This window comes from Tremella mesenterica (genome assembly GCF_000271645.1).
Source record: "Tremella mesenterica DSM 1558 unplaced genomic scaffold TREMEscaffold_16, whole genome shotgun sequence".
Taxonomy (NCBI): Eukaryota; Fungi; Basidiomycota; class Tremellomycetes; order Tremellales; family Tremellaceae; genus Tremella; species Tremella mesenterica.
Window position 1 is genome coordinate 125,851 of NW_006711240.1, and position 23,363 is coordinate 149,213.

Below are 23,363 nucleotides of genomic sequence, written 5' to 3' on the forward strand. Positions count from 1 at the left end.
AAAAACCTTTACATGCCTAATTTAGTCTTGCCCTTTCAACTTTTTACGTGATTTACCCCAAATAGGCATGCAGAATTACCTTTCTTACTACTTACTGTGTCACGATCAACTTCATCTTTCCACCTCTCTACCCTCTTTCAGATCATACACCCAATAATTCACTTTCCTTCTTTTCCCTAAACACAACTCACAATCATCTTCCACGCTCATAACGTGACGTAACCCTCGTGACTCAGTTCACCACCATTTGTTTCCCTTTTGCCCCCTATAACACCCACACGCCACCTTTCAAATCTGAAGGATCAGAGATTACCTTTACAAGAAGAATTAACACAATATGGAAACTCGTTCTCGTGGTTCTTCACTTAGACCAACATTAGCTGACGTACCTATAATCAGACGTCGTGTTAAAAGAGGTGGTTCAACTTCTTCAAGAGGTTCATCAATATCATCAAATTCAAGAACTAGATCAACCACATCATCAATTAGTTTCCCTCATTCTTTGTCTTCTTCCAATTCTTCATCTATCCCTATTAGTAGATCAAGATCAACTTTTGTCCATACGCATTCTCCTGGAGATAATGGGAACGTGAGAAATGATGATCGTGCGGATGCGGATGTGGATGTGGATGTCGGGAATGTTGGAATTGAACAGGATTTCGGATATGATGGTTATTCAGGACCTATCACTAGAAGAAGATCAATTCATTCTTCTCCCAGAGAAAGAGAAAGAGAGAGAAGTAATAATATACAAGAAATGTCATGGGACGATCCACAAAATCATAATTTCGATGGATTGGATGGTTTGGTAATGAATGATTTAGATGTTTTATTACCATCTTATTCACCTGATCAACCTATCACTCCAAGACGAAACCTTTCCAATACCCGACGAAGAAATTCTTCTCTTACTCGACGACGAGGTTCGAATCGGGAAAATGGTGTGGTGGAAAGTCAACATGAGGATGATGTTATAGGGTTGGAAGGCAATGGGGATATGACGAGATCAGATAATTCAAATGAAGACAGTCATGAAGTCGTAGAGGTTGATGATAGTGATGATACTCCTAGATATACATCGGCGGAGAAAGGGAAAGGAAGAGAAATGGTCGAACCTATCGAAGTGGAGGATGATGATGAAGGTATACAGATCGTCGGGGTGAAGAGAGGTGCGGAGGTTTTGGATGATGATGAAGAAGAAGGTAGTGAACCTGAAGGTTTAGCTGCTTATTGTGAGTTATCAATTCTTTCTCCACTTCTACTACAACGGTTCATTATATCAAACCTCTCCACACATATCACCACTCAGTCACTCAGCCATTTGGAGGCGGATATTTTCTTTCTTCAAACAAACTCAAAAGAGACATGTCTCTGACATACAGCCTGTCCCGTCTGTTTCTGCGAACCTTCCAAACCCGTCATAACAGCTTGTGGTCACATCCTCTGTGCGAAATGTCTCCACGGTTCTCTTCGTTCAGCTATCGCCCGTCAACCCAATCCTTATCCCGAACATCAACCATTCCATCGTGGACGTGGACGCGGTCGTGCCACTCGTGCAAGAGGTGGACGTAGAGGACAAACAGGACATTCATCTATCCCTCCCAGACCTACAGAATGGACTATCGACTTACTACAAGATGCGATATACGAGAGAAAGAAAAGAGATTTGATAATCAAATTAGGTCTAGAAGAGAACAAAGCGGATGGAGAGGATAAGGGTTGTGAAGATTCAGAAAGTCTATTAAGTGATTTGTTAGGTTTGAAAGAGGATCTAAAAGTTGAACAAGTTTTAAAAGGGTTATGGAAAATAGGAGATGAATGGATTGTTGAAGGTGAATGTCCGGTGAGTAAATTTTTTCTTTTTCACTCACCAGATCCTGAGTATTGTTCCTTCAACGTTGAAATCATCTGGTTGACTTTATAGGTATGTAGGAAACCTATTCCAGGTGGTTACGCTCCTCCAAATTTAGGAATAGGAGGTGTTTTTCCACTTCACGTAAAGTTGGGAGGGGAATGGTGATATGTTTTACATTACATCTCATGTTCAATCCAACCCACACATTCTCCCTTTCACTCATGCTATTATCACGATTCTTCAGTGTTTGTAAAAATATATGCATGATGACACCAAGTGCATACAGTTAGTATGACATAGCATAGCATAGCTGTAAGATTGTACATCGGCCCTGTCGGCGGAGTTGTTGGTAGACGGAACGGAATCAAATTTATTGTCACCCGCGCCGTTCCGAATTTTTCGACTTTGTTGCAATTTGCCGATGGTATGACGGTGCGTCTCTCCATACATGTACTCGTTATAGGCATAACACTACTCTCCTATACCCTTTTGAACGATTTGAACAAGGTATGAACGTATCCTAAGATAGTACACTGGGCTTTGAACACGACAGTGACGGTTGGATCGGTACGTGTGACTCGTCAGTGATTAGTCGCCGGGGACTTGAATTTTGAAGATCGATCTGCATCATGTTGGGTAAAGCTGCGTGAGTACTCCACCTTTCTACTCTCTCTCTCATATGTTCATCCCCTTATCACTCGATCCGAGCCTGGAGTATATGAAAACCATCTACACACTTGACTCTCGTTCGATCTCACTACTCCTGCCTACTTTAGATCATATCATCACTCGATCCACCGCTACTCCATCTCGAGATATCTCCCTAGGGCTTTCCCTTCGAAACCCTCATCTTCCCCCATCTGATACTTCATATACTACGCCTAATCCTCCTCTATCTCGCTGATCACCAGAACTCACATCCGGCCATATCTCCGTCTTCACCCCTCCCCCGAACCATTCTCCTCCAATCCTTCCCTCCTCCATCATCTCCCATCAGGAGTAAGCAACACCCTCGTCACTTCCAAATCTTCCCCTTCCCCATCCCAACCCAACGGTACCGGGAGAACATACGGCGGCTCCGGACCAGGTGCAGGTCAACAAGGTTATCAAGGTCATGCTAGAGCTTTCCTATCTTTACCTCAAACCAACGCCGTGGATCCGACTACTTCTTTAACCAACGATGATAATAATGGAAGGAAGAGAAGAGTGTCTTTCAGAGAGGTTGTGGGATATGGGAAAGATAAAGATAAAGAAAAGGAGAAGATTGTGAGAGTGGTGAGGTTTGATCAAGAACGACCCAAGTTGAGGTTATTGGATATTGAGCTATATCAAGAGAAAGTATCGGAGTTAGGATCGGGGGAGAGATTCAGGATTGAGTCAACTGAAATTCCTGTGATAGATCAAATTGAAGTCAACTTAGGATCAACTGGTGAAAACTTACTCGTATCAGACGGAAGAGATGGGAGATATCTGGAATTTGAAGATAATAGTTTATATCCTATCGCCGGTCCGTCTTACTCGACTAGTCTACATAAACGCCCGGAATTTGGAAGATCCAAAAGTACTGTTGATCTCTGGCAAGCTGGTTTACCTCCTTCAAACCGAATTGAATCTCGTCCTTTACATACCCGTTCGTCCAGTCGTGTAGGTGAACAAATACCTAAATTGGTCATTCGTAAATCTCAATCCGGTGGAATTCGTTTTGAACAAGATCTAGCTGGGATCCTGTATTCCCGACCAAAATCATCCACAGTCAATAGATCTAGACGATATACTGTAGCTGCTTCTCAACGACCTTCCCTCGATTCACCACCTGCCCAATCATCACCCGTGTCTAATCCCGCCACCGAAACAAGTCTTAATAAATTGGATGATAAAAATAATCAACTTGACGCACGTATATATCAAGCAATAAGACAAGCTACAAAATCAATGGATAGAGCACGTATAAACGTTTTAGTAAATCATTATCGTTCACCAAGATCAGCTTCACCATTCTCAACCAAAACTCCTACACCCACTTCAAAACCTTATTCCTTATCTTCAGAATTCCCTTTACCGAACGGATGGTCCACTCATACATACAACGCGTGTCTTACCGCTTTGGTACAAACACGTCAAAAAGGAGATTCAATAGCTCCAGTACTTGATATCTATAACGAAATGTTAGAAAGAGATATCGTTCCTAATCTCGGTACACATATAAATGTCATACGATCATTATGCGCAAGGGAATTAGATATAAGGAATCTTATAAATGATACGAAGTTGCGAACGAAGGCTCAACAATGGGAACAAGAAAAACTCGGAATTTCCCACCTTCCTGATAGATTCGATGATATGGAAACTATCGAATTGTTCAATGCGGAGAAAAATGTCGAGACAGCTTTAAGGATCTATAAACATTCGATCGTCGAAAGAGGTTTGATCAGATATTTACCAAGTATAGTCTTCAGAGATTTGGTTTTAGCTTGTGCTTCACGAGATCCACCAGATACGATAAATATCGATAAGATCATGATGAGTGTTTTGAATTTACCGGAAAAATCATTTTGGATGTTATCTCTATATGGTCCTACTCTTCGCGCTCATGGAAGAAAAGGAAATGCCAATGCTGTCAATTCTCATTGGAATGCTTTCTTACGATATTCAACATCGATCGAGAATAATCTATCCGATAAGGAAAACTACCATCAAAAGGTTTTGGAAGATGAAGATGGAGGTTCATCTTCTATTCTTGATGATGCGATAGATGGGAAATCATTAGATGGGAATTCAGGAGAGCTGGATATCTACAACAAATCATTCACCAACATGAAATTACACGTTTATGTCGACGCTATTACTTCTTTCGCCTTGATCAACGATATTCCTCGTGTGAATGAATTATTCGAACAAATGTTAAATCCTTCATCATCTTCCATACCTTCTTTAAACGAATTCGTCTTTAGTCACATCATAATAGCTCTAGCTCGTGAAGGTCATCCTGATCTATCACTCAATCTTTTAAATCGATTAAATTCTCATCCTACAAAATCACATTTATTACATACGGACATCACCATAGAATCCATTTCACGTCTTATCACAAATCTCTGTCAGATCGATCGTTGGTCCGAAGCTTATAATCTGGTGGAAACGTTTATCCTTCCTGAAAAGAAATTGAAGCAATACAAAACCCCGAGTTTCTTAAGATCGTTAACAGGTTTAATGCTTGTGACTGCTGAACAATCGTCCGAAGAACAAGCTAAAGAGGTATCGGAAAAATTAGGAGAAATAATGAAAACATTCAATCTTTATATTTTATACCCTGAATTAATCGTCAGACATTTACTTTTGATGGTTAAATATGGTTATTTGGAAGTGATCAGTCAAACTATAGAGAACACTCTTCAGAAAGGTTGGAAAGGATTATATGATTTATCAGGTGTTAAAACGGTTATCGAGATGATCGTGAACGGTCAGGGGAATGATCCTTTTGAAGTGTTAGAATGTTTGGTTCAATTGAAAAGGTTGGATGTTCATGTTGATCAAGAACAAGCAAGAAAGTTGTTGGAGAAATATGACTCCGAATGGTTCCAATTAGATCTTTTAGCTCGACAATCTCAATCTTCAAACCAAGATGATCCCATTCAAGATACAACCCAAGAGAACGTTTCGACCTCTCTTGATATCAACTCCCCCAAACCCACTCTCTCATCTCATCAGTGGAAAATCCTAATCGACGCTTTGGTACAACAACCTGAAATAGAATTAATGGAAGGAATGTGGGATTCGATGTTTGAAAAACTTTTGTTACTCGGTAAAAAGTTTAAAATAACTCTGGAAGAATCTGAAAGGTTGAGTAAAACTGCTGGAATTGAAATGTTAGGTAAAACTTTAGTTTATCGATTCGGACAAAGTAAATCAAGAGAAATGTTGTTACCTATTTTTGGGAAACAAACTGAAAATTTGATAAAACTTCCAGAACCAGAACCAGAAACAGAAACGACAACCACCATCAACGACAAGATCAACATGGATGAATCAATTTCAAATACACAAGTTGATGAAATAAATCCAGAATCTTATCCCGTAACTTCGACATTGACAAATGAACCGGTTTGGAGTAATAAGAGAATGAATGATGGAAATACACCTATCATTGATTTTCCTTTATCAAATAAAGTCGATGGTCATAATCGTCGAAATCCACAAATATCAATTTGGAAAGCATACGAATTGTTGATATCAGGTTTCGAAAATGGTAGATATGTTCATCCGGAAATCACATCGAAGTTGATTATTTCAATCTCACGTCCTTTTCCTAAATCTTCTTTCAAATCACAATCCCAATCCCAACTCCAGTCCCAATCTCAACCCCAATCTCAATCTCAATCTCTACGAAACCACTATCAACCCCAAACCTCTCAACAAAACCGAAATGAAAACCAACCAACCTCTCAACAAATATCAACAGCAATATCCCAATTATATAAAATATCTTCATCTTCTTTATCCCTTCTCCCTACCATGGCACAACCTAAAGCATGGAGATCATTAGAAGATTCGATGATTATAGCTTCTTGTCATTTAGGTCAATTAGAACAAGCGGGTTTACATCGTACAAGAATGTTAGAAAAAGGTTTCGTACCTTCTTCAGACGCTTACGCTACCATGATTTCAAGTTGTAAAAACACGACGGATGACGCTGCTGTCGCAAGGGAAATGTGGGAAGAAAGTCAAAGATTAGGTGTGAAACCTCATTTGTTTTTATATAATACAGTTATCTCTAGATTGAGTAAAGCTAGGAAAGCTGATGAAGTTTTGGTTTTATTTGAAAGGATGAGGAAAGAAGGTTGGAGACCTACTAGTGTTACTTATGGTGCTGTCATTGTGAGTTATTTGAAATCCTTTCCCAATTTTCTTCTTCTATTCTGATACTTCTCCTTCTGATATTTCTCAATCCTATGTATTTTTCCCTCTCAGTTGAACTGATGTGTGTCCACTTGGCGTTGGGTGTTGTCCGTCTTATGACTCGGGTCTTTCTACCGCTGCTATTGTGTGATTTCCATGGATATCAAGGTTTCCTCAACTCTACCAATATTCGAAATGTATCGACACTTGCACTAGCGATACTCGGATCTTGGGCTTATCAGATATCTGTCACTCTAACTTTGTCGGTATTGGCGAATGTTTTTAATGCACCGATATTCGGAACGATGACGTTTCCTTCCTCTTCTTGATAACTCCATCCGTCCCCTGAAAGATTATTAGTAGAAAAGACTCGGCTTGTGGTAGACGAAAGCTGATCTCTCTAGAACGCTTGTTGTCGTGTAGGAGATGCTGAATCGGCCGAAATCCTATTCAAGGAAATGACAGCTCAGCCGAATTTCAAACCTCATGTTCCGCCTTTCAAGTGAGTTATGGTACATCTCTCCGCCAGCTTCACCTCTTTCCTTCTCACTCGCATCTTCATCCCTCCCCCCCATTCATCCCCCTCACTCCACCCACCTCACTCCGCCCCAGTCCACCTCACTCCGCCCCAGTCCACTCCAGTCCACCCCAGGCCACCCCAGTCCACCCCAGTCCATTCCAGTCCATTCCAGTCCATTCCAGTCCATTCCAGTCCACCCCAGTCCACCCCAGTCCACCCCAGTCCACCCCAGTCCACCCCACCCCAGCCACCTCACCCTTCCTCCAAGCTGATGATCATACGCCTATGTTCGGTGTAATCCTCTCCAGTCTCAGTCTGGTGATCTCAGACCAGCCGTGTATACTTTTCGGCTTGCATGATCATGATCACTTGGGCAGAGTCAAAATGAATGATACAAGAGCGTTGCTCACCTCCAGCATCATGATGCAATTCTACCTTCAAACTCGACCATCTCGTGAAAAAGTCCTTCACTACTACTCTGCCCTTTGTCAAGCCAAAGTCCCACCTTCTTCCCACACATACAAACTCCTTCTCGACGCTTATGCCACCCTCCCACCTCCCGATATACCTTCCATGGAATCAGTCTTCTCTCAACTCCAAGCCGACCCTTTTGTCTCTGTCCAAGGAACTCATTGGGCGTCTCTAATCAACGCTTACGGTTTAGCCGTAGGTGACGTTTCCAAAGCATTAGAAACTTTCGATTCCATCCCTTCTCATCCTTCATCTCAAGCAAACGTACCAGAGCCAGTGGTATGGGAAGCCATCTTATCCGTCATAGCATCTAAAGGTACTTTGGAAGAACTCGAATCTATGCGCCTCCGATTACAAAACACAGGTACAAGACCTACAGCTTATGTTTACAACGTCTTGATTTCAGGTTATGCGAGACATGGTTTAATAGATAAATCAAGAGATATTTTCGAACATATGGCAGATGGTATAACGGGTGTAGCAGCACCTAATAATCATCCGTTATTATTAACTTCTTCAGGACATACGAAACCTTCTACGGTAGAAGAAGAAAGTAAATTGGTTTATAGAGAACCGAGTACTTATGAAGCTATGATACATGCTGAATTACGTTGTGGGGATAGGGATGCTGCTGAAGCTGTTTGTAGAAGGATGGAAGAAAGAGGTTATCCGATGGCTGTTTATATGAAAGCCAGAGCGGCTTTAGATGGTTCAGTATCGGTGAGTCCAACTGTTCTTCTTTTCTATTCCATTTATTTTAACATGTCCTACATCTATCTCCCTTCCCCATACACCTACCACTCGATTTTTTCTCTCATTTCTTTTCTTCTCGTGACCTCTTCTCTCTCACCTTCCTTCTTATCGCATGACTAAAACGTTTGTCTCATCCTGGTCAATAGCGATAAAACAAATTGTTGCGCAATCATTGTTCAATCAATTTTCATTGGGCCATCGTATCAAATACCAAATCTATCTGTTGGTCCGTGTTACTTGTCGCCTTGTCGCCGGTCAGAACACATGAACATGTATTTTCTGGGTGATCGCTGCCGGAACGTAGTATGGTATCCCGGCTAACGAATAGGTTCCCGTCGAGATGACTTATCCCGCTTTTTGGTCACCACATCTTTCAGGGATACCTCTGGCCGAAACACCATTCGCTTCTCCACCGCATGTGCAAGTGTAGCTCAGAGAATGACAAACAATGTGGTGTTGGGTATTGGTGGACCTGTGTGATGTGATACTTAGGAACGGAGGCACCAATCACAATGAAGGAGAGAAAGTAAGACGGTGTTCTAAGGCGGAAAAGAAGATGATCTTCCTAGTAGTAATGATCAAGTACGAATACTGTTTTGGAACGTGAAGAAAAGCCAAGCCCACTCATCTGTAATTTAGATATGTACAATTTCTTATGCTATTCCTTCAGGATTTGAATTACCAAAGTTCCTCTCTGAGTTTGCTGTGCTGTCAGTGTGAAGGATTCCTTCCATCATATTCATCAGGTGACATCACTTGCAAAGATGGTGGCATGGCCAATCCTCTTTGATACTACACATTCCTCATAACGCATATGCAGGTGATGGGCCTTGCTTGGATATATGTCTTTCCCCATATGTGTCCTCCATGTTCATTAGTCATCTGACCACTGAAATGATGCCACATCACTGAAGTCAAGCTTTGTTCTTGTCCCATCTGCATTCACCCGGGAAAATTCCCATTCATCGCCATAGAATCTGCCTCCTGCTCTGTCCATCACTTTGTTGAACTCATGTACTTGCTCTGGGTTGTTCTCATCAAGAGCGGCAAGCCTGGCCTGGTAATGGTGTCGCCATTCTCTCGCAAGATTCTCGGCCTCACCCTCCTGTGGCTCTCTTGAAAATCAGTCAACAAGCTCAAAGACTAACAAGATCACTTACGAATAATAAATTTTCGTATGGTCACCATTGGTGATCTCCCATGTAATCACCCCATGTTTTGATTCATCTTGATCATCCAAGTTGAGAGTAGAAGCATCCTTTTTGGACCTGGGCCCTTGGGGTGGGCGCGAATTGGAGCTTGAAGAAGTGGAAGAACTGGAACTGTCAGTCGGTGTCTCTTCCCCCCGCGTTGCTGCCTGCTTTGCCTTGGCCGCACCTTGAGTCATGGGCAGGCCTCCGCTATTCTGGACAATGCCAAGCTCTTCCCAAATGCGTTGTCTTGGATCATTCGCAGATTTGGGCAAACTTCCTTCCAACTTGGATGAGTGTGGATCCTGGGTATGTGTTGTGTTGTAAGGTTCATCAGTTTTGCTTAAGACGCCTGATGAGTCCTTGGTCGAGGCTACAACTACTGGGGTCCTGTGACTTGGAGCAGATGGTCTCAACGTGGAGGGTCCATCAGGGCGAAAATGTTGGTCTTCATGGTTAATGTTCCCACCAAACCGAGACATTCTAGCTGTATAACTTTGAGGTGGCAAAAATAAGATGAAAAAGTGGAAGAAAACGATGAAATGGCAGGTCAGGGGAGAGACCTTCAAGTGTTATATAGACTCAAGGGGTGATTTCGGAGTATCAACACGTTCAAAAACCTGTGCTTGCTTGACCACTGGAGATCACCCGTAGTCGAGGGGCGAGACCAGAACCTCGGCTAGCCGGGAAGCATGTCCGAGCCCGTTTACCCGCGTCAAAATTGGCCGAATTTGGCGCATCAAACCTGATCATTGCCCGGAGCAATCCGATCTGATCGGCTTACGAGAGTGTGGAGTGGGAGTGAGACGATATTTTGCCTGTTTGAGAGCTTTATGGTTCAAACAGGACTCTTGTTTAGCATGAGTGTTCCAAGGAGTGGGAAAGACCCCTGGGTCCCGCCCATGTTCATCGATCGGGGATGCAGGTCACAGTAACGGTATTGGAAACACAATGCCTAGGTTGCAGGGTGGGTCAAGCTCAATGGAGCTCTTGTGGAAATCTATGTGTCTCTGGTGCTATGTGATGGATCATGTCTCCTCTGCAATTGATGTAGCCAAGGAATGATATTGAGGAATCAGCAAAGTTGGTACTTTGCTGATTGTACTATATACTGTCTACAGGTATCCATCTCTTCCCATTTCCCTGCTGCAAACATCAATGTACATACTCGGACAGGTAAAAAACCGCTTTGAGCAAACCCAGTGGGGAAATCTCAAAAGGAGAAATTCTGTCCCTACCTACTGCCGCACTGTTAAGCCTGGTACGTCTCAGAGGGGAGACGGCAGGTGGACAAGTGATGTGAAGAGATGTGTTGATGACAAAGATGATAAGAAAGAGAGAGGAACTCTGATACGCAGGACGAGATGACTTACTGACAATGAGAGAGTCTAATATAATGATGACAAGAGCATGTCTGATAACTATATTGAGACCCAAGGTGAGGGCGAAGATAGGCTTGGGGCCAATATTGAAGACAAGCTTGAAGTCTAGATCAGTATTTGATGACTTGGTCAATAAAGGTTGAAAGGTATGATAATTGATCTCTGAAGAAAAGGAACTATGAAAGAAGTACAAGGGGTTTATATCCTTTTCCAAGTCCATTTTGGGAGGTCCGCTGTCTTGCGTAGGAAAGAGTCGTGTTCCTCGGTTATTATACTATATTCTACCAAACTACCAAACTGAAAGAACTGCATTCTCGCCGTGATGCGTACAATTCGTTGTACTTTGCATGAAGAGCGTTGAGACGACGGGAAGAAGGTGGGAGTCGTTGAGACGCGTGCACTTTGCGGTGGGATACGTGTAATACGCCATAAAGAAGGTGTGATTCAATATGGGTGTTAGGATCTGGTCTACCGGGTCGTAACAAGCACTGCCACCAAATTTCGGCTTTTTCTTTCTTAATCCGTCGAGTTCAATGGAGCTGCATCGAGTCGTTGTTTCCCCGTAACAGTTGTTTAGACACCTCCATCCATCAGACAGATCATTGGACATGGGGCCTGACAAGGCTGAACAATTGGATACACTCTCTCACTTTTGATGCATTCCTATTCTTCCTCTGTTGTCACCCGTATGTGGATAATTCCTTTGGACTCGTGCAAATTGGAGCTAGACAAGGTCCTCCAGAGAGAGTGTTTCAATAACGTTGTCATCTGTGTCTATAATCTGATAAGTCACCATGCCCCCATAATGTTCCTTGTCTTTGAGGTTCTTGATTGTTTCCTGCAGCAAGTGAAGAAAACAATCATTGGTGTTACATGGCCTTGAAGCTTGATCTACCTGCGTTTCCAGGTGGTTGACAATGTCGTGAGCGGCTTTTGCCACTGCTTCTCCAGAGATAGGTCTATCGTTCAGTCAAGTTTCAGAGACAACACAGAGTAACACCTACCTGCCCCGTACAAAGGAACTAACCACATCATGTCACGCCTGCGGGTGGACTGCGGTTGCAAAGTACTGCCTTGGGTACTGAAGGGTTTTAGTCTCTGGCTCGTAAAGCTTGATAACTGCCTTAGGTACTGAGGGTACTGAGGTGTTGGGTTAGAACCAACTAGGTGACTTTCAAAGATGAAGTTCAAGATGAAGATACATTGCAGAAGAAAGAGGGGGGAGATGTGCTCCTTTTATACCCTTCAAAACTAAAGTAGGTGTACCAAATAAAAAGTGTGTGAGGGATTTTCTGGCCAATCACGTAAATGCCTCAAAGTGAGTGCACTGCGGGAAACTAAATCCAGCCAATCACATAAATGCCTCACTGCTAAACTGCTGAACATTCCAGGCTTCACACTCACCTCGAGACCTTTAGTGAGCTAGTAGCCGAGGCTCTTGGTGCAGGTGCCCATATAGATGATGGTGATCGTTCCGAAAGATTTCTTCTCTCCCTTGGTTGAGACTTCGCTCCACTTCGTCAACAGTGGGACCTCCGACCAGACACACGGAAAAGCTGGGACCATCTTGTAACCGCGTACCACAGTATTGCTGACACCCGCCACCTTGAGCAAGAGATGGAGAACCATACTCAACAAGCCATCAGTGCTGTTCTCGTAAATAAAGATGCTATTAGGAAGGATAAGGGGAGATCAGGTAGTAGGGTAGGAAAGGGTAGAAGTAATGGTGCTGGTAGTGAACCTGGAGGTAACAAGGAGAAGGACAAAGGACAAGGAAAGACGAGGAAAGAAGGAAAACGTGGGAGGAATGGGAGTGATAGTGAGGAAGACGAAGAGTGTGATTGGTGTGGTAAATACGGACATAGTGTGGAAGACTGCCGCATTAAGAAACACGGAGATCTATCCAAGAGTCAATTACAGGAAGCCATCAAAGAATACCGATAAAAACACCAAGTCAATGTCATGAGAGACGAGTCGCCAGAACCCATAGTCTACAGTAATCTTTCTTCGCTCCTATGAAAGCAACTTAGTACGGACTAAGGGGAGTGTTAGATAGTGATAATCAGTACCAAAATTGCATGTCACATAAGAACCCTGAAACTCTTGTAGACGCCTCTTCATAGCTCTAGATGCAACTCTCATTCCCAACAGATTTGAGCTCCGTCGGGATATCCCTACACGCCTAGATGATGTTTGGTATGCCTCACTAAAATCTCTGTAAGGATCTACATATGTAAAAGGAAACAGACTCTCATCCATTAGGGACAACTCAACCATTCCCACAACTGATACAGTTATGATGCTATGTGGTATCTTGCAGTCATATACAATGTCCACTTCTCCATCTTCTCTCTTCTCTCGTGACTATATGAGGAACACCATGGACAATGCTTTGAGCACCTGTTTTAGTCACACCTTTCCTCCATCAGATGTAAGATCTGTTCATGGACGAGATACTTCAACCATCTCTGAACAGGAATGGTAGGCCGTGCATTCACCTCCAGAGTGGTACGTCTCTGGGTGGGACAGGTAGGTCCGTGCAGCTCCTTACTGTCAGGATCACGGGTACCTATAGACGGGTTCCTCAAGAGTTGTACGCAGAAGTCGTACTCCACCTACCCGTTCCCCCCCGCCTCACTAATCCTGCTACGGCGTCCTCCGTTCTCCTGTTCCACCTAATCGCTACTTCTTTACCATGCTATACTTTTCTTCATCTCCGTGTCCCTCATCTATCTCCGTCTTCCTTCGCTCTTACACCCCATATCGCTTTTCACATTTACTCCGTAGATTCGGTATTACTCCGCTCCCTTTTTAGTATATGGAAACACCCCTTTTTCGTAGATGTCTTGTCGAATGTATTTTCTCGTCACTTAGCAATCTTTGCCACTTGATCTCATCGACTTATAGTCTCTTCGATCCACTACATCACTAGACCATAAACTACATCACTCGGTTTGTTCCCTACGAGGCCCTATAGCCATAGCTCATAGACGCAGACTATTTTCAACGTCTGGTCCTGACATAAAATACATTCGACCTTACTCGTACCGAGCAAGCCTAGGTGATTTTCGATCACCACAGTACCGTTTTCAACAATGTCCCAACCAACCTCTCCAACTCTTGAAGGTTCTGTTTCAGGGGAAACGCGCGCAGAAAGACACGATTGCCGAAACCTACAAGCAGAATTCCAAGAAATGAGACAGCTTTATCAAGAACAGATCGCAGAACTACGATCTGAACTCGAAGCTCTTCGAACCGCTTCTGTAGTAGTCAACACAGAAGGCGGAAGGAACATTGAAGAAAACGATAACACTATTAGGGAACCTACAGCGCACAGCTCTCCCCCTAATAGGACTCAAAATATTTCGGTAGAAATAACTCGTAATATGGAGACACCCATCCGGAATCGGTCAACATCCCTTCGGATCCAGAGGAATTCCATTCTATAAACGGTAACCCACCAATCGATCAATACCAGACCATTCCACTTGCGACAACCCCTGTCCGAGCTTCTTCGCATTTGCGAACACCGTTTGACAATGTTCCATTTTCGATCACTCACCCCGAACGTTTCCGGAGAGGCACATTCGACACTCACGAAGTCAACCCGCGTGTCTCGCAGGACATGTTGGCTGCCGACGTACGCAAATTAGATGTCAAACCACCCAAAACGTTCAACGGCCAAGGGCCGAAGGTAGACGCATATGTAGCCCAAGTAAAACTTTATCTGGCTATTAGGGGAGGAACTCTGAGTGATAGGTTTAAGGTATTGTGGGCTGCCGGTTACCTAAGAGGTAACGCAGGAAAGTGGTGGCAAGCGTACTTCATCAAAAAGGAATCTGAACAGCCCTCTTGGTGTTTTCAACTGGAGGAATTCCTAGAACAGATTAGACGCATGTTCGGAGATCCTGATCGTCATCGCTACGCTGTTCAACGTCTAAAAGGACTTCGTCAAGACAAATCGGTATCCGATTACTACTCGTCTTTCTTGTCGATTTCCGCGGACATAGACTGGGACGACCGGGCGCTAAAGGACGCTTTCAAATCAGGCTTGTCGCGAGAGATACGCATAGCTCTCGCGAACCGCAAACACCAACCCAAAACCCTTTGGGACCTCGCCGAAGCTGCTATTAGCCTTTACGTACATCTCGACGGGGTAAAGGTATCGTCAAACGGTAATAACGGTTCTGGAGGAGGGTATCAACAGAATAAGGACAACACAAAATACAATTCGAATCACAACAAAAGTAATTCGGATAGCACTTTCCAGAAATCTAAGTCAGGTCAGCAGAACACGACAAATGAGAATGAGGAAAGAACACCACAAAACCCCAAAGCGAAAAGCAACAATGAGAGAAAGTCTTTGACTTTCAAGGAAAAGAAACATAGAAGGGATAATGGTCTGTGTCTGTACTGTGGAAGTCCGGATCACATGGTAATCAACTGCCCAGAAGCGAAGAAGCGTCCCACGCCAGCAACTGGGGCAAACCGGATCGGACTAAACAGTCTAACAATCGAAGGACCAAATAACAATCAGGATAAGGACACAACGGAGACCAATCAGAGTTCACAAGAAACAACGACCCACCAAGTCAGTTTCAAGTCCATGACAATGGAACCCGTTCTATCCTCACCCAGTTTTGATATGCGGTCTCCAGTTACCAAAGACCCGCACAAGCTTATCACTATTCCTGTTGTCGTTCTCAGCAACAAACAAGTCCCAACGCGAGCTATGGTAGATAGTGGTGCTACAGTGGACTTCGCAGACGAAGGATTCATGGCCGAATTCGGATTCAAACCTATTAAAAAAGCTATACCGGAACAACTCCGATTACCAGACGGCACTACTCGCCTTCTGACGAAGGAGATACATTTTCGGGTACTACTAGGCGAAGGTTTCGAACCCTATGAGGCTACCTTCATGGTCACAAAGATCCACCCGGCACCAATCGTACTAGGCATGACTTTCTTGAACAAAATGAATCCGATTATCGATTGGGCTTCCCGAATTTTGCTACCTCGGGCGTCCACATTGGATAACCACATTTAGCAATTGAATATCATTAGCCCCGAATCGTTTAACCAACATAACGATCCGGAAGACGTGAAGGGTGCGCTATATGCAAGGGCGGTACCAGAAATCAGCACAAGCCCAAAAGATATTGTACCACCGGAGTACTGGGAGTTTCTTGACGTATTCTCAAAAGGGGATGCCGATTAGCTTCCTGAACATAGACCATTCAATCATCGTATTTGCATTATTGAAGGAAAAACACCCACTTTCGGACCCATTTATTCCCTGTCCGCAATTGAACAAGACGCTCTCTGGAAATATCTAGACGAAAACCTTTCCAAAGGCTTTATTACGCCATCCGAGAGCCCCGCAGGAGCTCCAATACTGTTTGTCAAAAAGAAAGACGGGAGCCTGTGTTTGTGTGTCGACTACCGTCGACTAAATGAGATAACAGTCAAGAACCGTTATCCATTGCCCCTAATCGGCGACCTTTTGGACCAATTGAAGAATGCAAAGATCTACTCCAAGATCGATCTTCGGGGAGCCTATAATCTACTGCGGATAGCAGAAGGAGATGAATGGAAAACGGCATTTAGAACGCGGTATGGCCTATTCGAATATAGGGTTATGCTGTTTGGACTCACGAATGCGCCAGCCTCTTTCCAACACCTAATGAACCATACGTTTTGCAACATGCTAGATCGCTCAGTGATCATCTACTTAGATGATATCTTGATCTACTCTCCGCATGTCGAGACTCACATCAAGGACGTTACAAAAGTGCTTGAACGACTTCGTCAGCACAAGCTCTATGCTGAACATGACAAATGCGAGTTTCATGTTGACAGCGTCGAATTTCTCGGGTATGTTATCAAACCGGGAGGAGTGGAAATGGATCCCAAGAAGGAGGTTACAGTGGCGGAATGGCCAACTCCCAAATCGGTCAAAGACGTCCAATCATTTCTAGGTTTTGTCAATTTCTACAGGCGCTTTATCGGAAACTTCGCACATATTGCCAAGCCTCTACATGACCTCACACGAAAGGGGGTAGTATTCTCCTGGGATGAACCATGCAAAACAGCTTTCCGAGAACTCAAAAAGAAAGTTGGATCAGGGCCCGTTTTACGTCATTTTGACCCCAATTTGCCCTGCGTAGTGAAGACCGACGCTTCCGACTACGCACTTGGAGCAATTCTTTCACAAAGGGAGAATGACGTACTTCGACCTGTCGCTTTTGCGTCAAGGAGCATGATTCCAGCAGAACTCAACTACCCGGTTTCAGAAAAGGAACTCTTAGCAATTGTGTATGCCTTTAAAGAATGGCGGCAATACCTAGAAGGAACTCAAATACCTGTCATAGTTTACACAGACCATCAAAGCTTACAGGTTTTCTTAACCACCAAACAACTTACTCGGAGACAAGCAAAGTGGTACGAATTCCTATCAGAGTTTAACTTCAATATCCATTACAGACCCGGGAAGCAGTCTACGAAACCAGACGCTTTGTCCCGCCGGGCGGACTACAAACCGTCGGATAGTAAACAGTCCTCATTGTCTTCCGAACTCAACCCTTTCAACAACCAACAACTACTTTCCAGTGAGCAATTATTATCAGCCATGGACCGGGAACCTAAGAAAACTATTTGCGTTGATGAGGAAAAGGATCGGGAAGAGATATTGAAGAACGAGCATGGCTCTAAGCATGCCGGACATACAGGTTGGAGGCCAACATACAAGCAAATCATTCACTACTGGTGGTGGCCGGGAATGAAGGAGGATATTCGGAAATATTGTCAGGAATGTGAAGTCTGTCAACGTACAAAAGCAAGACGACAAGCTCCCGCCGGTTTACTTATTCCACTCGACGTTCCCGGAGCCCCCTGGTCGGAAATCACTTGCGACTTTATCGGTCCCCTCCCACGCTCAAAGAATTTCAATGCCATATTGGTGGTAGTAGACCGTCTAACAAAGATGGCAGTCTTCATACCTACAGTTACCACACTGTCGGCAGAAGATTTCACAGAGCTATTTATTGAAAAGATCTATACCAGATTCGGGATCCCTGATTCGATTGTCTCGGACCGGGGTAGCATATTTGTTTCCAGGTTTTGGAAAACCTTAACGACATTATTGGGAACAGATTTGAGGTATTCTACCGCCTATCACCCCCAAACCGACGGCCAAACAGAGAGAATTAATCAGTGGCTTGAGCAATACCTTCGCGTATACGTCAATACGGAACAGGACAATTGGAGTTCGCTTTTACATTTTGCAGAACTCTGCTATAACACGAACTACCATAGCTCAATCCAGATGTCCCCTCTTTCTGCTTACTCAGGAAGGGAATACCGAACCGACATGATGCAGCCAATTTTTGACAAGGCCACCGACTTACCCTCTCCACCAGCTATCGCACGTGTTAGCGCCCTAGGACGATTACAGGAAAGGCTGAAAGAAAATCTTCGGAAAGCTCAGAATCATATAAGCATCAGTACGACAAAGGAAGAAAGATAGCTGTTTTTGAGAAGGGGGAGAAAGTTTGGATAGACAGCAGGAACCTCAGAACCTTAAGGCCCATGAAGAAATTGGATAACAAATACATCGGTCCCTTCAAGGTTCTAAAGAAAATCAATGACAATGCTTATAAAATTGATTTACCCCCACATATGATCGTGAATGGTATTCATTCGGTTTTCAATGTGAAGCTATTATCAAAAGTTCAAGGGGAAATTCTCCGCAGGCAGCAATGGTCGCATTACGCGAAGAACCCCAGGAGTCTGAGAAGGACACTTACGAAATCAATAAGGTCCTTGCGAAAAGAACAATCAGAGTCTCCGGAAAAGGAAAAAAGGAGGTTCAACTGAAAATCAAATGGGGTGGCTACCCAGTAGAAGAAGCTACTTGGCAACCTATGGATTTGATTAGTGATAATCCCAAAGTCAAGGAATACTTGAAGCTTTGCGAAATGCGGAGAGCCGTTGCCGATGATGTGAACGAGGATTTCATTCCCATTCTCCCGGCTAAGAGACAAAGAAAACCGACCGAACGGTCGCGGTTTTCGGAAACCTATTAGGTTTCCGGAAACACCTAGAATCAAATATACTTCGACAAGACAAGAAAAGGGATCACATGTTTCACAAAATCTTTTAGATACTCTACAAATTGGTTTCTCCAAAATAGATTTCATTATACACACACACCCCAATCCAACAGACTATTTGGGGGACTCCCATCGTACTAGCCCATCGTCATCTGTGTGGGGAGAATCCTCACGGGCCTTTCCCTTTCTCGTCTTGGCCTTCTTCGCCCTGGGAATGGACGAAGTCCCTGCGGGCAAGGGGGAAACGGTTCTCTTGGCACCCGGTCGGGGAGGCTTGAATTGCCACGATCCAACTGTGATATGGTCGTCTAGATAATACGACGACCACTCTCCGAATGTACGACTGGGAACTCGCTTGTCTTCACCCTGTATTTTCGCTCCGTCAACGGCCTACTTGGTTAGCGGAAAGCCCACCCCGAAAGTATAATAGCCTACTAGAGCGACTTTCTCCACCATAGCATACGCAATATCCACATGTTGAAAATCACGATTTGCCGGCTGATGTAGATGATTGCCTGCCTCGGCCAAATGGGCCAAAGCCGAATGGAGAGGGGGAAAAAGAGCCGAGAACTGCGCCATCGAGAGTTTCAACTGGGACCGAGGTCCAACGCGGGAGTCCGCACATAGATTACAGGTGCCCCTATCAATGAGGCACCAAAAGCAACTTCCCGCTCAGCGACTACCCCTCGCCGAGAATGCGTAATGGACTTACTGGCCAGCGATCCACACCTTACGAGAACCGGAGAATCTTACAATTGGGCCTAGGCAGTGCCACTTCTTCATTTTCGAGGACCACCTACCCTTCCACTCCTTCAGCATCTCCAAACAATTCGAGCAGGGTTCAGCCAATCTACCGATGATTTCGCCTTTCGTTTTCAACAGGTCTATAATCGGTTTGACCTTCTCCTTGGTTGACGCAGCTTTCAAATCGGACCACGCTTCGAGGTATTTCAGAAACCCCTACCCCGTTTAGCGTTTTCAGAAAGGGGCTTGAGAAGAAGCTTACCTGGGCGGTTGGGCTTTCTGTGGTAATTGGAACGATTTCGACATCGTTATACGCATTCTGATGACCCCCTTCTTTTGGAACAATAACCTCGCCATCCTCAATGTAAGGAGCCCCAACGGAATCCAAAAGACCTCTCCCCGCAGCTCGCGCCAATGGAGTTCGATATGCGACCTTTGACCCCGAAACTGTATCAGGCTCCGCGGGATGTTGTACCGGCACGCCGGCAAACGGGGTCCCGACATCGGGATTGTTCTCACCCTGCAGAGGTCTACGACCGCCCGTTTCTGAGGGAGGAGGCACAGCGTTCTCATCCCCGGTAGCCCCTTGTCGTAAATCGTTTGGCCCCGAAACCTACCACCAAAAAGAATATCGTCAGCCAGGAAATATCGCTTTTAGGAAAGTTCTCACAGGAGCATGAGGAGGAAACGGGGGACGATGATCGTCACTGCCGGTGTCAGACATGGTAAATCATGAGATAGAAAGTCTAGATGAGGGATAGAAAGTCTAGATGAGGTTCGCAGCAAAAAATCAAGGATGTTAGCAAAAGAAAGTGATGAGGTAAAAGGAAGAAGAAGAGAAGAGGATACAGGAAAGTGGATCTCGAGATCAGACAGTGTGATATTGAATTACACGTCATAATTTAGGGCGTTGTCTCGATCACAACATGCGCCCTCACTACCATCATTACTGTCCTCACTACCATCACTTCTAATAAAAAAGTGCCACATGCCACTTTTGATTTAGTGGAATTTTGTTTTTCTACAAGACTAGACGACGTCGAGACGACGTCGAGACGACGTCTACCGAAGTGGGAGAGTAATGTCAGGATCACGGGTACCTATAGACGGGTTCCCCAAGAGTTGTACGCAGAAGTCGTACTCCACCTACCCGTTCCCGTCCCCGCCTCACTAATCCCGCTACGGCGTCCTCCGTTCTCCTGTTCCACCTAATCGCTACTTCTTTACCATGCTATACTTTTCTTCATCTCTGTGTCCCTCATCTATCTCCGTCTTCCTTCGCTCTTACACCCCATATCGCTTTTCACATTTACTCTGTAGATTCGGTATTACTCCGCTCACTTTTTAGTATATAGAAACACCCCTTTTTCGTAGATGTCTTGTCGAATGTCTTTTCTCGTCACTTAGCAAATCTTTTGCCACTTGATCTCATCGACTTATAGTCTCTTCGTTCCACTACATCACTAGACCATAAACTACATCACTAGGTTTGTTCCCTACGAGGCCCTATAGCCATAGCTCATAGACGCAGACTAATTTCAACGTCTGGTCCTGACACTTACTCTTTAACATCCACCAAGTCATCTGGGACAAAATATGCTGTTTTGACAAGGCGTCACGGGGTAACAACAATTCAAGCAGGTTCCATCTAGCTCCGCGGAATATAAAGGAGAACGGATGTCAGGGACACGGCCGGAGACGGACCCCTCCGCTTACGTCGAAGTTTTGGAAGAATTTAACCGATAGTCTGGGGATAAGACTACATCTCTACACTGTGTATCATCCACAGACTGATGGACAGACCAAACAAACCAATCAGTCCCTGGAATTGTATCTTCAAATCTTCATTTCCTACCAGCAAAACAGGGCAGATTCCCTAAGGTCTGTGAGGGTGCAGCCAAGTGGCGTGCTTGAGTGATCCCAGGTGAAAAAGGATTCAGTTGTCCAATGTACTGATTGTCCGATCCACTGTTTAGCCTTGCTGGAGGGTCCGTTCCTTGAGATTGATGATATAGAAGAGACAAGAGACTCACTGCAAGAAGAACGGCAAGGCTTCAGAACCATCAGCTGACTTCTTTAGTCAATCAACACTCACCAGCTGGAGAGACGCATAGAACATGAGGATTCTTCTACTTCATCAGAGGTATTGTTCATCTCAATGCTTCCCGTGTCCAATGTGGGAACCACCACTCATTGCAAGTCAGGAGGGTAGGAACTAGCTAATGTAAGTCTCCAATCAGATATCCTATCATCTCCACTGGCGTGAAGCTCAGTACCAGAGGTAGTGAGTGGTAAGGGAAGAAGACATTCCTCAGACCCAACTTCCTGGCTGATGCCAATGCTCCCCAGCTTCACTTCCCCATCACTAGCGGGGGGAGATTGAGGCGTTATGTCACTAGTCTGAGCAAAATTTGATGATGACATTTTTGTCTCACAATGAAACTGTTACCTGAGCTGCAGGGTGCGTTGTAAAGTGAGACCAGATTTTATGGGGGGATTTTGAGAGTGGGAATATGGCCGTTTGGAAGGCAAAATTTACGATTTCGCATCGTCTCCGGGGAGGAGTTGAAGGTTATGGCGTACGGGATACCCTGACGTCATGTATCACACTTCTTGCTAAGGCGTTCAAGAGCGTGAGAGAGAGGATTTTGAAAAGTTCGACCTTGTCTACCGGCAGACGGAGTTCGATGGAACAAGAAGTGACCGATCCTTGGGGTTTGGGAGATCCGTGCGAACAAACGTGGAAGGCAGAAGGTATTGATTGGTCCTTGATGCTGTAGTGTGTTGGGTGACGGACGTACGCCGCGACACTCCGAGCTCCGTGAGCTATGTAACATACATGTTAGGTAATGTATGGAAGACATGACACTTTGAAGTGTCACAGGTATAATCATGACTGGCTGAAGCTTTGTGTCCCACAGAAGAATACCTGCCATGTTCTCAGATATCCTGCAGACTCTGAGAAACTTCACACCTTGGGAAGAGACAGTCCTTCTCTGCTTTGTATCAAGAGGAGATGGGTGCAGCTGATTGAGATGTTGCGCAATAGCATCCTCACATCTAAATCTTCAGTGCTGTCTCTTCCTCCTATGCATGGATTCATACAATCTTTTTCTGTAGTCTCTTCCCACTCCTAATCAAGAGGTACAGATCCAATGCATAGTCAATTTTGATCATTGGTTGTGGTAACTTCTGATCTTCTCAGTGTCACAGTCCTAGGTGTCATGACCCTTTGAAGTGTCACAGGTCTTCAGCTAATCATAATCATACTTGTGATGCTCAGAAGTGCCATGTCACCCGTTTGTTACCTAACATACACACAAGAGATTTTCAAGTGATCCGGAGATGACCCACACAGTGGTCATGAGAGAACCAAGCAGTATGGAGACATATGCATCCTTATCATTCCATATCCTCTGTGAACATACAATGTCCAAG

At 44.5% G+C, this 23,363-nt stretch overlaps 3 protein-coding genes across 3 annotated transcripts; 1 reads left to right on the plus strand and 2 right to left on the minus strand.

Moving 5' to 3' along the window:
• Positions 1 to 337: 337 nt before the first annotated feature.
• Positions 338 to 9,126, plus strand: TREMEDRAFT_74819 (uncharacterized protein; the record flags this gene model as incomplete). The annotated part of the gene is made up of 10 exons (XM_007007916.1): positions 338 to 1,232; positions 1,383 to 1,843; positions 1,925 to 2,016; positions 2,161 to 2,287; positions 2,381 to 2,439; positions 2,472 to 2,501; positions 2,767 to 6,730; positions 7,156 to 7,253; positions 7,688 to 8,462; positions 8,824 to 9,126. The coding sequence occupies 10 exons, from the start codon at positions 338 to 340 to the stop codon at positions 8,923 to 8,925; spliced, it is 6,603 nt and encodes a 2,200-aa protein (XP_007007978.1). The 3' UTR covers positions 8,926 to 9,126.
• A 243-nt stretch (positions 9,127 to 9,369) lies between these two features.
• Positions 9,370 to 10,167, minus strand: TREMEDRAFT_65748 (uncharacterized protein; the record flags this gene model as incomplete). Its single annotated transcript, XM_007007850.1, has 2 exons — positions 9,370 to 9,610; positions 9,656 to 10,167. The coding sequence occupies 2 exons, from the start codon at positions 10,165 to 10,167 to the stop codon at positions 9,370 to 9,372; spliced, it is 753 nt and encodes a 250-aa protein (XP_007007912.1).
• A 9,128-nt stretch (positions 10,168 to 19,295) lies between these two features.
• On the minus strand, positions 19,296 to 20,649 carry TREMEDRAFT_65750 (uncharacterized protein; the record flags this gene model as incomplete). Its single annotated transcript, XM_007007851.1, has 6 exons — positions 19,296 to 19,571; positions 19,596 to 19,821; positions 19,894 to 19,942; positions 19,982 to 20,141; positions 20,188 to 20,538; positions 20,596 to 20,649. 6 exons carry the CDS (start codon positions 20,647 to 20,649, stop codon positions 19,296 to 19,298), a joined length of 1,116 nt encoding a protein of 371 aa, XP_007007913.1.
• Between the last annotated feature and the right edge of the window lie 2,714 nt (positions 20,650 to 23,363).